Source organism: Chiloscyllium plagiosum, unplaced genomic scaffold, assembly GCF_037043375.1.
Source record: "Chiloscyllium plagiosum isolate Xiang-an unplaced genomic scaffold, Cpla_swu_hap1 HiC_scaffold_31, whole genome shotgun sequence".
NCBI lineage: Eukaryota > Metazoa > Chordata > Chondrichthyes > Orectolobiformes > Hemiscylliidae > Chiloscyllium > Chiloscyllium plagiosum.
In genome coordinates this window covers 17725128-17739900 of record NW_028270169.1, presented here as the reverse complement: position 1 = coordinate 17739900, position 14773 = coordinate 17725128, and the positions used below count along the sequence as shown (strand labels likewise).

The window sequence follows — 14773 nt, the reverse complement described above, 5'->3', positions numbered from 1 at the left end:
TCCCCCACAGTCCAAGGATGTGCAGGTTAGGTGAATTGGCCATGCTAAATTGCCCCATAGAGTTAGGTGCATTAGTGAGAGGGAAATGGGTCTGGATGGGTTACTCTTCGGAGGATCGGTGTGGACTGGTTGGGCTGAAGGACCTGTTTCCACGCCCTTCAGGGAATCTAATCTAATCAATTAGTGAACCAGGTGAGTTTTCTTTGATGATTTATGATAGCTGTCTGGTCACCATCACCAATTAAATTTATATCCTAGATTTGTTAATTTAGCAGCAAGGGTGAGAGTCTGAACCCACCTCCCCAACTTGAAACTCTCAAGTACATACCCAGCAACATTACTATATCACCATCTTCCCACATTCATCCACTGCACAAATGGTGATGGATTTAAAACATAAGCTATGAGGGTATCTAATTGTCTAGCTCCTGTCCAGAGGTGAAATTAATTCTGTTGGAGCTAAAGGGCTTCAAAGAACCAGACAGTCTCACTGAGGCCAGGGCAAGAAGCTTAAGAGAAAGCTGTGGAAAGAAATTAGGTTAGTGTTAGTGATCTCGACAGATTTGGCAGCATCTTGGAGTGAGAAAAAAGGGTTTATATTTCAAGTCCAACATGAGTCTTCTTTGGAACACTTAGAGTCATAGAGATGTACAGCATGGAAACAGACCCTTCGGTCCAACCCGTCCTTGCCGATCAGATATCCCAACCCAATCTAGTCCCACCTGCCAGTACCCGGCCCATATCCCTCCAAACCCTTCCTATTCATATACCCATCCAAATGTCTCTTAAATGTTGCAATTGTACCAGCCTCCACCACTTCCTCTGGCAGCTCATTCCATACACGTATCACCCTCTGTGTGAAAAAGTTGCCCCTTAGGTCTCTTTTATATCTTTCCCCTTTCACCCTAAACCTATGCCCTCTAGTTCTGGACTCCCCCACGCCCGGGAAAAGGCTTTGTCTATTTATCCTATCCATGCCCCTCATAATTTTGTAAACGTCTATAAGGTCACCCCTCAGCCTCCGACGCTCCAGGGAAAACAGCCCCAGCCTGTTCAGCCTCTCCCTATAGCTCAAATCCTCCAACCCTGGCAACATCCTTGTAAATCTTTTCTGAACCCTTTCAAGTTTCACAACATCTTTCCCATAGGAAGGAGACCAGAATTGCACGCAATATTCCAACAGTGGCCTAACCAATGTCCTGTACAGCTGCAACATGACCTCCCAACTCCTGTACTCAATACTCTGACCAATAAAGGAAAGCATACCAAACGCGTTCCTCACTATCCTATCTATCTGCGACTCCACTTTCAAGGAGCTATGAACCTGCACTCCAAGTTCTCTTTGTTCAGCAACACTCCCTAGGACCTTACCATTAAGTGTATAAGTCCTGCTAAGATTTGCTTTCCCAAAATGCAGCACCTCGCATTATCTGAATTAAACTCCATCTGCAACTTCTCAGCCCATTGGCCCATCTGGTCCAGATCTTGTTGTAATCTAGGTAACTCTCTTCGCTGTCCACTACACCTCCAATTCTGGTGTCATCTGCAAACTTACTAACTGTACCTCTTATGCTCGCTTCCAAATCATTTATGTAAATGACAAAAAGTAGAGGACCCAGCACCGATCCGTGTGGCATTCCACTGTTCACAGGCCTCCAATCTGAAAAACAACCCTCCACCACCACCCTCTGTCTTCTACCTTTCAGCCAGTTCTGTATCCAAATGGCTAGTTCTCCCTGTATTCCATGCGATCTAATTTTGCTAATCAGTCTCCCATGGGGAACCTTGTCGAATGCCTTACTGAAGTCCATATAGATCACATATACTGCTCTGCCTCATCAATCCTCTTTGTTACTTCTTCAAAAAACTCAATCAACTTTGTGCGACATGATTTTCCATGCACAAAACCATGTTGACTATCCCTAATCAGTCCTTGCCTTTCCAAATACATCTTGCCCCTCAGGATTCCCTCCAACAACTTGTCCACTGCCAAGGTCAGGTGCACTGGTCTGTAGTTCCCTGGCTTGTCTTTACCGCCCTTCTTAAACAATGGCACCACGTTAGCCAACCTCCAGTCTTCTGGCACCTCACCTGTGACTATCGATGATACAAATATCTCAGCAAGAGGCTCAACAATCACTTCTCTAGCTTCCTACAGAGTTCTCGGGAACACCTGATCAGGTCCTGGGGATTTATCCCAAAAAAGCATCAGATCAGACTCGAAACGTTAACTCTGATTTTATCTCCACAGATGCTGTCAGATTAGATTACTTACAGTGTGGAAACAGGCCCTTCGGCCAACAAGTCCACACCGCCCCGTCGAAGCGCAACCCACCCTTACCCCTACATGTACCCCTTTAACCTAACACTACGGGCAATTTAGCATGGCCAATTCACCTGACCTGCACATCTTTGGACTGTGGGAGGAAACCGGAGCACCCGGAGGAAACCCACGCAGACACGAGGAGAACGTGCAAACTCCACACAGACAGTCGCCTGAGGCGGGAATTGAACCCGGGTCTCTGGCGCTGTGAGGCAGCAGTGCTAACCACTGTGCCACCGTGCCGCCCACAAAGATCTATTGAGTCTCTCCAGCATCTTTTGGTTGTATCACTCAATTTATCCTAAGGTGAGAGGGTCATCTTATGAGAAGGGATTTAGTAAAATGGACCAGTCTTTGGAATTTAGAAGAATGACAGAACATATTATTGAAATGTATAAAGTCCTTAGAGACCTTGATTGGGCAGATGCTGCAGCCCCTAGCTGGGAAGTTTAGCATCATTGGTCCCATTGATAAGCAGATGGCTATTGAAGATTGAGATGATGAACTTCTTACACTTAATGTTGTGAAGCTTTTGGTTTCTCTAACCCAGAGACCAGTGGAGTCAATGGCTGTATTCAAGACTGAGTCAATGTATTTTTGTACGGTGAGTGAATCAAGGAATGTGGTGATAAGGTGAAAATGTTGAGATACTCCAGCTCCTGTCTCTTGTGTTCTACTCTGCACTTTCTGTTTTCATTTTCGATGTGCGACATTTTGTTACGAGTAATCAATCCAGCGAACCTTCATTGCACTCTGTCTGAGGCAACTCGATTTTTCCTTTGTAAAAAAATTGTGTAAGGCATTCCAGATGTCTCTTACAAGTACTGTGGGATCACACAGAATCACCAAACTCCTACAAAGCTGGAGCAAGGTTTCTGCTAGTAAATTGGGAGAATTCAAAGTTTGTGCGAAGATTTGTAGCTCGGGTGCTCGTTGTTGTGGTTCTGTTCACCGAGCTGGAAGTTTTTGTTGCAAACGTTTCGTCCCCTGGCTAGGCGACATCATCAGTGCTTGGGAGCCTCCTGCGAAGCGCTTCTTTGATGTTTCCTCCGGTACTTATAGACTATAAACACCGGAGGAAACATCAAAGAAGCGCTTCGCAGGAGGCTCCCAAGCACTGATGATGTCGCCTAGCCAGGGGACGAAACGTTTGCAACAAAAACTTCCAGCTCGGCGAACAGAACCACAACAATTGGGACAATGTGAGGACACAGATGCTGGAGATTAGAGTCAAAAAGTGTGGCGCTAGAAAAGCACAGCCGGTCAGGCAGCATCCAAGGAGCAGCAGAGTCAGCGTTTTGAGCATAAGCTCTTCATCAGGAATGGGGGGGGGGTGGCCCAACGGGGCTGAGAGATGGGGGAGGGGGTTTGGTGGGAAGGTAGCTGGGAATGTGATAGATCGATGGAAGTGGAAGCTGATGGTGATAGGCTGGAGAGGAGGGTGGAGCGGATAGGTGGGAAGTAAGATTAACAGGTAGGACAGTTCAAGAGGGCGAGTTGGAGGGCTGGATCTGGGATAAGGTGGGGGGATGGGAAATGAGGAAACTGGTGAAATCAACATTGATCCTGTGTGGTTGGAGGGTCCCAAGGCAGAAGATGAGGCGTTCTTCCTTCAGGTGTCGGGTGGCTAGTTTTTGACGGTGGAGGGAGTCCAGGACTTGCATGTCCTTGGTGGAGTGGGAGGGGGAGTTGAAGTGTTCGACCACAGAGCAATGGGGTTGTTTACTGTGTGTCCCAGAGATGTATCTATTATCCATACCCTGAAGTCTTCTACCTCCCCATCAATTCCTTAAATATTTACGAGACTAATACTTGGAACAAACTGGTGTTTTATGACAGAACTTTGGACAGGCTAGGATTGAATTCGCTGGAGTTTAGAAGAGCAAGTGGTGATTTGAATGAAAAATATCATGCAGTCACAAATTCATCGAGTCATACAGCACAGAAATAGATCCTTCAGTCCAATTCGTCCTTGCCGACCAGATATAGAGTCATAGAGTCATAGAGATATACAGCATGGAAACAGACCCTTTGGCCCAACCCGTCCATGCCGACCAGATATCCCAACCCAATCTAGTCCCACCTGCCAGCACCCGGCCCATATCCCTCCAAACCCTTCCTATTCATATACCCATCCAAATTGTACCAGCTTCCACCACATCCTCTGGCAGCTCATTCCATACACATTAGGTCTCTTTTATATCTTTCCTCTCTCACCCTAAACCTATGCCCTCTAGTTCTGGACTCCCCCAACCCAGGGAAAAGACTTTGTTTATTTATCCTATCCATGCCCTTCATAATTTTGTAAACCTCTAAAAGGTCACCCCTCAGCCTCCGACACTCCAGAGAATACAGCCCCAGCCTGTTCAGCCTCTCCCTATAGCTCAAATCCTCCAACCCTGGCAACATCCTTGTAAATCTTTTCTGAACCCTTTTAAGTTTCACAACATCTTGACCACAGGAAGGAAACCAGAATTGCACACAATATTCCAACAGTGGCCTAACCAATGTCCTGTACAGCCGCAACATGACCTCCCAACTCCTGTACTCAATACTCTGACCAAAAAAGGAAAGCATACCAAACGCCTTCTTCACTATCCTATCTATCTGCGACTCCACTTTCAAGGAGCTATGAACCTGCACTCCAAGTTCTCTTTGTTCAGCAACACTCCCTAGGACCTTACCATTAAGTGTATAAGTCCTGCTAAGATTTGCTTTCCCAAAATGCAGCATCTCGCATTTATCTGAATTAAACTCCATCTGCCACTTCTCAGCCCATTGGCCCATCTGGTCCAGATCTTGTTGTAATCTGAGGTAACCCTCTTTGCTGTCCACTACACCTCCAATTTTGGTGTCATCTGCAAACTTACTAACTGTACCTCCAGTGCCATTTGCCAACATTTGGACCATATTCCTCAGGACTCATCCTATTCATATACCCATCCAGATGTCTTTTAAATGTTGTAATTCAGATCCTGAGGGGTCTTGATAGGGAAGATGTGGAAAGGATGGGTGAATCAAGAACTAGGATGACTGTTTAAAAAAATAAAAGTTGCCTTTTTAAGATAGAAATGAGCAGTTTTTTTTCGGAGGGTCATGGAGTCATAGAGATCTATGGCATGTGTATCAGTCAAAAATAATCCCATTTCCCATCACTTGAGCTATAGCCTAGCAATGCCTTGGCATAATGAGCCTTTGGAACTCTCTTCCTCACAATGAGGAGAAAAGAAGAGCATTTGAATTTTTTTAAGTCAGAGGGAGATAGATTCTATTTAAGCAAGGGGTGAAAGGTTATTAGGGGTAGACAGGAAAATGGCATTGAGGTTACAATCAGATTAGATTAGTTACAGTGTGGAAACAGGCCCTTCGGCACAACAAGTCCACACCGACTCGCCGAAGCGCAACCCACCCAGACCCCATTCTCCTACATTTACCCCTTCACCTAACCTGCACATTTTTGGACTGTGGGAGGAAACTGGAGCACCTGGAGGAAACCCACACAGATACGGGGAGAATGTGCAAACTCCACATAGTCAGTCGCCTGAGGCGGGAATTGAACCCTGGTCTCTGGCGCTGTGAGGTAGCAACGCTCCCCACAAATCAGCCGTGGTCTTACTGAATAATGGAGAAGATTTGAATGGAGGGTATGTGACTCCTGTTCCTAATTCACATGTTCTTGTGTATATTGCTAGGAATATATTGATAAAACGCGCACATATAAGGAATGGAGAAGGACTGACCTTACAAGTGCATAATGCCAGGTGGGGCACTGATTCTTGTTAGTGACCCTGCTGAAAACAATTGGAGTAAAATCAGCTCAACTGCTGGTTAGCTTTTAAAGGATTATTAACAATAGAATCATGAAGCAGCTTTGAACTCAACAAAGTTAGATCACAACCACTGCTCCTCATTTCACAGTGCTGTAAAACATCTCTTGTGACCTTGACTAGAACAAACCTCTCCTTTCTCACATGTTCCATCAACCTGCTTTTCCCTTGGATTTAAGTTGTCATTTAGATCACTCCTGCCCTCCATCTTGTTGTTGACCTTTCCTTTTCTTCCTTCTTTTCATCTACCCTTTTCCCTGACTCTAAATGGTAAATCTGTAACGTTCTGTCAGCTCGATGAAAGGTAAACCCTGCTTCTGTCCTCACAGGTGCTCAAAGACCTGCTGAGTATTTCCAGCATTTTCTGTTTTTATTTTAGATTTTCAGCATCTGCAGGTTTTTGTGCTGTTACTAAAGGAGGCTAGAACACTATACTGGAGGCCCATATAGATAGCCTATAAGGCAGATGTAACATGGGATTATTTGAACATTGCACTGATGCAGACAGCTTAGAAATCAGGTCCTGATGAAGGGCTTTTGCCCGAAATGTCGATTTTCCTGCTCTTCGGATGCTGCCTGACCTGATGTGCTTTTCCAGCACCACTCTAATCTAGGCTCTGTTTTCTAGCATCTGTAGTCCTCACTTTCGCCTAGCTTTAGAACTCAGCCTATGTAGGAAGCTGAACATTTGCTGAAAATGGGGATAGACCACCGAGGAAAGGCCATTAGTTACAAGCTCTTTGCCAGAATAATTCAAACTTAATCCCACTGTTGCTGTTTTCTCCATCTTTCTCTGTTTCTCTGTTTATCTCTCCACAACCCTTCAAAGGTTCAATGGTTGCTGTCTCTGACCACTGTCCAGCTTCTCCATTGGACCCTCTCAAAACAACGTGAAGATTAAATCACTGAGCCAAGATGCTGCTGAACAATTGCGATCATGACAAAGGTTATCGTGAGAAAGTGCTTTAACTGAGGAGTTATTCAATGTTACAATAAAGAAGAGATGGACTCTGCAGCCCTGCACTTACCTGGTTTGAGCTGTGATGGAGTTTATCAAATCTGAATTTTAAAGTAGTTCTTGGAGAGGTTTTACTCTTGGCTGTATCTGTGGAGAAAAATAAAACTTTCAAAACATATAGATTGACAACACAGTGTGCAATGATGGGGGGAGGCTTTCATGGAAGGAGTTGAAGAACTTTATTTCAGATTTCTTTATTTTCAATTAGATGACATATGGGCCAAAGCAGGACAGGAGATAGGTCAAGATGCGATGATTAGTTCACTGTACATTCTGTCAGCCTGAACCATATCACACCATCTCCAGACATTGCACACGCAGAATTACCTCTCTGAGTTATAATGGGTTTTATTTTTCAGACAAGAATTAGAAGGCCAAGTTGCACTCTTTTCCCATCCTCACTTCAACTACACCTCAGGATTGCTCCCTCTGAATTTAGCAGTTGTTCCAAATTTAAGTTACAGGCACTGGGTATGTGAGTAGGGGAGATATGAGAGATTTGGTCAATTATTTACTCACAACCTCTTCAAACCACAACTTCTGAACAGGTAAACCCAGCAGGGTAACAAAATGTGTTCAAGGTTCCACACGTTATTCCAGAACTCTGTGTTGCTGCCTTGTGAAATATTTAAACAAATGCTCTACCTTTGACTGATTAACATTGATATTTCCTGCTGTTGGGTTTCACTCATATAGCCCATGGTTTCGTTAAATAACCTGAAACCACAGCAATCTGACAGTCAGATACTCTGAGGTTCGGTGACATTTGTACCTTGGGAAAATGCATATTTTATTTATTATCGGGGTATGAGAGCTTGGTGGTAGGTGTAATATTCATCACCAACTCCTAGTTCCTCTGAAAAGATAATGTAGGGTTCCTCCAGGTATGATACAGCTTAGTGACCTGCTCGACTATTTCAGAAACATAAAACCAAGAGTAGGCCATTCAGCCCCTCAAGCCTGTTCCACCATTTAATGAGATCTGTGGCCTAACTCTATATACCTGCCATTGGCCCTTTTCTTAATAAAACAATTATCAATCTCAGATTTAAAACTAACAATGATCTAGCCATTTGTGGAAGAGCGTTTCAAAACGTTATCACCTTTTGTGTGCATAAGAGCTTCCTAAACTCTCTGTTGAACAGCCTGGTCCTAATTTTCAGACAACACTCCCTAATTCTCAAATCTCCAACCAGTGGAAATAATTTATCTTTATTCAGAAAGCAATCACATTGGTATAGGACTAGAGTCCCATATTGACCAAACTAGCCTCTGCTTCCAGAAAATTTAAACTGCATTCAAGTTGCCATGCTGAGATTGAAACCCACCTTCTTTAAGCCTTTGGATTTCCAGTGCATTAACATAACCCACACGTTCAAACTGGTGAAAGTTCTCAAATTCAGTCCTCTCTGTCTTTGCAACAAATATTTACTATTGTATTCATTCATGGGATGTGGGCATTGCTGGCTAGGCCAGCACTGATTGACCATTCCTAATTGCCATCAAGAAGATGGTGGTGAATTGCCCTTTGGAATCTCATTGAGATGTAGGGACTTCCACAGGGCTGTTAGCAAGAGAATTCCAGATTTCAGCATAGTGTGTGGCTTGGAGGGGCATTCCAGACAGACAGACTAAGGTCTGTATGCAGTATAATGCTGGCAACTTTGAATGGGAAATAGCACTCTGGCTTAACCCCTCAATTGTCCTGTACAGTTGATGGGGCAATTGGCTAGGTTCTCGGAAGGATAGGTGAGAATGTCAAACTCTAGAGATGCAGACCTGTGGGGCTCTTGCACAAGCTCATTTGGTTTGGGCTGCTTTGGTTTTCATTGCTGTAGACAAAGACTTCTTGTCGGAAAGGAGATGCTATGGATGGCTGATTCCCCTGTGAGAATAGAGAGAGCATTTACCAGTCAGACACATGATATAATAATGACCAATAAATTGTACTCTACATGACCATACATTTACACAATAGCAGTATAAAGAATGATGAGGCTATCAGCACCTACAGTTATGTGAAGCAAATTGCAATTCTAGTATCCTCACATACACAGTTCAACACGGAAGTCCAGAGGTTCCTATGAGAGATTCTCTGTTCTTCTGCAGGTGTACTGTTTCTAGTTCTTGTCTATAGATCTTGTACAGAAAGCACTGCTCTAACATGAACTTGAGATTCTTGCCAACTGAATTTAGACTAAATGAACTAAAAAAAAAATTAGGGTCAATACATTTAATAGTAGACAAGTCTTTAATTATATAAGTGGTAATTATTGCTGAACAGTCACTGAAACATTAACAGGACGCCTCACTTCCTCAGAAGAATGTTTGATGTTACACACAATTAATGCCTGACCTAAGGATCAAGAATAATTACCCTCAACAAGCACTGCTATATTGACAAATGCACACAAAGGATTAACCTCACCCATCTTACTTGGTACAGCTTTCCCCGCCGTATATCCTGTATATACTCACTGCACTGGACTCATAGTCCTCCAGAGCTTCATTGTCACCAGCCGTGCTGCTAAAGCTACTTGTGCTTGATGAAGAACGGGAGATGTTGCTCTTGCCATTCTCCTTGAGTTTGCTGCAGATCCTGGTGAAGAATGATGAGAGACAGCATGAGGACCACGCCACCTCCCCCCAACTTGGGCTGACAATAGGAGAGCACTGTCAATGGTGGCTGCAAATGGGATCTGAGGGTGAGTGCAGGTGGGGAGAGAACAAGCCTCAGAAAGAGGTGTATGAGCAACATGGCTACAGCATCAGCAGATTGAAAGGATATGGGTCTAGAATCTGGGAAAGTCAATGAGTGTAAGGAAACTTGATAGATTTTTAATCAGTGAGGGAATAAAGACAGGAAAGTGGAGTTGAGGATTATCAGATCAGCCATGATCGTACTGAATGGCAGAGCAGACTGAATGGGCTGAATGGCCTTCTGATTCAGTGTCTTATGATCGGTTCATGAACAACTAAGGATGAGAAGGCATTGGAGAGAGTGCAGGGAAGATTCATGGGAATGGCTCCAGGGGTGTGGAACTTCAATTATAAAGATAAATCTGAACTGTTTTCAGAACATAGACCATGGAACAGCCTTCGGCCCAGCATGTCTATGCTGACCATGAAGCCATTCCAAACAAGCCACATCTTCCTGCACATAGTCCATATACCTCTATTCTCAGACTGTTCACGTGGCTGTCTAAATGCCTCTTAAAGATTATTATTATATATCTGCCTCCCTAGCAGCACATTACTGGCACCTATCACCCCCTGTGTAAAAAAACTTGTCTTGCACATCTTCTTTAAACGTTCCCCCTCTCACCTTAAATCTATGCTCCCTAGTATTTAACATTTCCATCCTGAGTAAAGGACTTCAACTATCCACTCTGTCCATTCCTCTATCAGATCGCCCCTCAGCCTCTAATGCTCTAGCAGAAATAAGCCAAGTTTAACTAACCTTTCCTTATAGCTAATCCAATCCAGGCAACATCCTGGTAAACCTCTTTTGTGCTCTGTGCAAAACATCCACATCCCTCCTCTCATGTGGCAAGTAGAACTGCACAGTCCAAACATGGCCTAACTAAAGTTTTATATATCTGCAACATGACTTGTCAATTTTTATACTCAGTGCTCTGACTGATGAAGATAAGCATGCTCCATGTCTTCTTTATCAGCTTATCCACTTGTGTTAACACTTTTAGGGAATTATGGACTTGCACCCCACGATCCCTCGGTGTATCAAAGCTTCTAAGGGTCTTGCTGTATACTTTACTCTTTACTGTATACTTTCCACTTGCATTTGTCTGCCCAAATGCAACACCCCACAGCTGTTCAGATTAAACTCTATCTGCCATTTCTCTATCCAAATTCTACTGAGCTATGTCTGGCTGCATCCTTTGATAACCTTCCTCACTATCTGTAACTCCACCAATTTTTGTGTCATCTGCAAACTTATAAAACAGACCACTTACATTTTCATCCAAATAATTTTATGTATCACAAGCAAGAGGTCCCAGCACTAATCATAGAGTCATAGAGTCATAGTGATGTACAGCATGGAAACAGACCCTTCGGTCCAACCCATTCATGCTGACCAGATATCCCAACCCAATCTAGTCCCACCTGCCAGCACCCGGTCCATATCCCCCCAAACTCTTCCTATTCATATACCCATCCAAATGTCTCTTAAATGTTGCAATTGTACCAGCCTCCACCACTTCCTCTGGCAGCTCATTCCATACACGTACCACCCTCTGTGTGAAAAGGTTGCCCCTTATGTATCTTTTATATCTTTCCCCTCTCACCCTAAACCTATGCCCTCTAGTTCTGGACTCCCCCACCCCAGAGAAAAGACTTTGTCTATTTATCCCATCCATGCCCCTCATAATTTTGTAAACCTCTATAAGGTCACCCCTCAGCCTCCGACGCTCCAGAGAAAACAGCCTGTTCAGCCTCTCCCTGTAGATCAAATCCTCCAACCTGGCAACATCCTTGTAAATCTTTTCTGAACCCTTTCAAGTTTCACAACATCTTTCCCATAGGAAGGAGACCAGACTTGCACGCAATATTCCAACAGTGGCCTAACCAATGTCCTGTACAGCTGCAACATGACCTCCAAACTCCTGTACTCAATACAATAAAGGAAAGTATACCAAACGCCTTCCTCACTATCCTATCTACCTGCGACTCCACTTTCAAGGAGCTATGAACCTGCACTCCAAGTTCTCTTTGTTCAGCAACACTCCCTAGGACTTTACCATTAAGTGTATAGGTCCTGCTAAGATTTGCTTTCCCAAAATGCAGCACCTCGCATTTATCTGAATTAAACTCCATCTGCCACCTCTCAGCCCATTGGCCCATCTGGTCCAGATCTTGTTGTAATCTGAGGTAACCCTCTTCGCTGTCCACTACACCTCCAATTTTGGTGTCATCTGCAAACTTACTAACTGTACCTCTTATCCTCACATCCAAATCATTTATGTAAATGACAAAAAAGTAGCGGACTCAGCACCGATCCTTGTGGCACTCCACTGGTCACAGGCCTCCAGTCTGAGAAACAACCCTCCACCACCACCCTCTGTCTTCTACCTTTGAGCCAGTTCTGTATCCAAATGGCTAGTTCTCCCTGTATTCCATGCGATCTAACCTTGCTAATCAGTCTCCCATGGGGAACCTTGTCGAATGCCTTACTGAAGTCCACATAGATCACATCTACTGCTCTGCCTTCATCAATCCTCTTTGTTACTTCTTCAAAAAACTCAATCAAGTTTGTGAGACATGATTTCCCACGCACAAAGCCATATTGACTATCCTTAATCAGTCTTGCCTTTCCAAATACATGTACATCCTGTCCCTCAGGATTCCCTCCAACAACTTGCCCACCACTGAGGTCAGGCTCATTGGCCTATAGTTCCCTGGCTTATCTTTACCGCCCTTCTTAAACATTGGCACCACGTTTGCCAACCTCCAGATTCCCGGCACCTCACCTGTGACTATTGATGATACAAATATCTCAGCAAGAGGCCCAGCAATCACTTCTCTAGCTTCCCACAGAGTTCTTGGGTACACCTGATCAGGTCCTGGGGATTTATCCACCTTTAACCGTTGCAAGACATCCAGCACTTCCTCCTCTGTAATCTGGACATTTTGCAAGATGTCACCATCTATTTCCCTATATCTTCCATATCCTTTTCCACAGTAAATACTGATGCAAAATATTCATTTAGTATCTCCCCCATTTTCTGTGGCTCCACACAAAGGCCACCTTGCTGATCTTTGAGGGGCCCTATTCTCTCCCTAGTTACTCTTATGTCCTTAATATATTTGTAAAAACCCTTTGGATTCTCCTTAATTCTATTTGCCAAAGCTATCTCATGTCCCCGTTTTGCCCTCCTGATTTCCGTCTTAAGTATACTCCTACTTCCTTTATACTCTTCTAAGGATTCATTCGATTTATCCTGTCTATAACTGACATATGCTTCCTTCTTTTTCTTAACCAAACCCTCAATTTCTTTAGTCATCCAGCATTCCCTATACCTACCAGCCTTCCCTTTCACCCTGACAGGAGTATACTTTCTCTGGATTCTTGTTATCTCATTTCTGAAGGCTTCCCATTTTCCAGCGAACATCTGCCTCCAATCAGCTTTCGAAAGTTCTTGCCTAATACCGTCAAAATTGGCGTTTCTCCAATTTAGATCTTCAACTTTTAGATCTGGTCTATCCTTTTCCATCACTATTTTAAAACGAATAGAATTATGGTTGCTGGACCCAAAGTGCTCCTCCACTGACACCTCAGTCACCTGCCCTGCCTTATTTCCCAAGAGTCGGTCAAGTTTTGCACCTTCTCTAGTAGGTACATCCACATACTGAATCAGAAAATTGTCTTGCCTTGCGGGACATCGCTGGTCACAGACCTTCAGTCAGAAAAATACCCCTCTGCAACTAATAACTAGTCTTCTGTGACCAAGCCAATTTTGCATCCAACTTACGAACTCACCGTGGATCCCATGTGACTTAATCTTCTGAAACAACATACCATGAGGGACCTCGTCAAATGCTTTGGAAAAGTCCATGTAAACAACATTCTCTGCCCTACCCTCATCAATTATCTGTCTCTTTCTTAAAAAACTCAATCAAATTTGTGAGGCGAGACCTGCCTGCATAAAGTCACGCTGACAATTCTCAACAAGTCCATTTTTTTCCAAATAAAAGTAAATCCTGTCCCTAAGAGTTTGCTCCAATAATTCCCCTACTACTAATGTAAGGCTCACCAGCCTATAATTTCCCGGATTATCCTGTTGCCCTTCTTAACAAAAGGACAACTTTGGCTATTCGCCAGTCTTCTGGGGTTCCACTTGTGGTGACTTTTGCTGGTAGATACATATTCTTAAGGGGCTTGACAGGGTAAATGCTGAGAGGATGTTTCCCCTCATAGGAAAGTCTACGACCAGAGGATATAGGCTCAGAATAAAAGGGCAGGCATTTACGACTGAGATGAGGAGGAATTTCTTCTCCCAGAGGATTGTGAGTCTTTGGAACTCCTTGCCATGAAGAACTGTGGGGGCACAGTCCTTCTGTGTATTTAAGGTCAAGATAGATTCTTGTTCAGAGGGGAATCAGAGAAAAGGCAGGAAAGTGGACATGAGGCATCTCAAATCAGCCATGATTCTATTGAATGGTGGAGCAGGTTCAAGGGCCCGAATGGCCTACCTTTGCCCCTATTTCTGATGGTGCTATGGTCTAAGGCTGAAAGGAGATTTCATAGAGCTATTCAAAAACATGAGGGATCCAGACAGAGAGGGAGGCAGGGAGAAACTGTTCCCACTTGCAAAAGCTTTAAAAATGAGAAGGTACAGATTCATGCAATTAGTAAAGGGAGCACGAACAATACCAGGACAGAGTTTTTTGACACAGTGAGTAGTTATAGTCTGGAAGGCGCTATTTGAGAGTGTTGCAGGAGGTGGGATGGTCATCAGAAATGGAAGAATGTACAAGGTTATAGACAGGAGGGAGAACAACTACTCATTTGGAGAGCACAATACAGACAAGATGGGCTAAATGGCCTCCTTGGGCACTACAATGATACTAAGAACATCTGACTAT

General features: G+C 44.0%; 1 protein-coding gene across 8 annotated transcripts in view; it reads right to left on the bottom strand.

Moving 5' to 3' along the window:
• Window positions 1-14773, bottom strand: part of LOC122563963 (rap1 GTPase-activating protein 2) — a 313908-nt gene that overhangs the window by 7805 nt on the left and 291330 nt on the right. For 6 of the 8 annotated variants that reach the window (XM_043718318.2, XM_043718317.2, XM_087977293.1 and 3 more), the window contains 4 exons: window positions 9647-9767; window positions 8948-9053; window positions 7179-7255; window positions 6064-6114 (listed from right to left, as the gene is read on the bottom strand). In XM_043718318.2, coding sequence (XP_043574253.1) covers window positions 6103-6114; window positions 7179-7255; window positions 8948-9053; window positions 9647-9767 — 316 coding nt within the window. In that variant the 3' untranslated portion in view covers window positions 6064-6102. The remainder of the gene's footprint in view (window positions 1-6063; window positions 6115-7178; window positions 7256-8947; window positions 9054-9646; window positions 9768-14773) is intronic. The other 2 variants (XM_087977294.1, XM_087977295.1) reach the window with 2 other exon arrangements.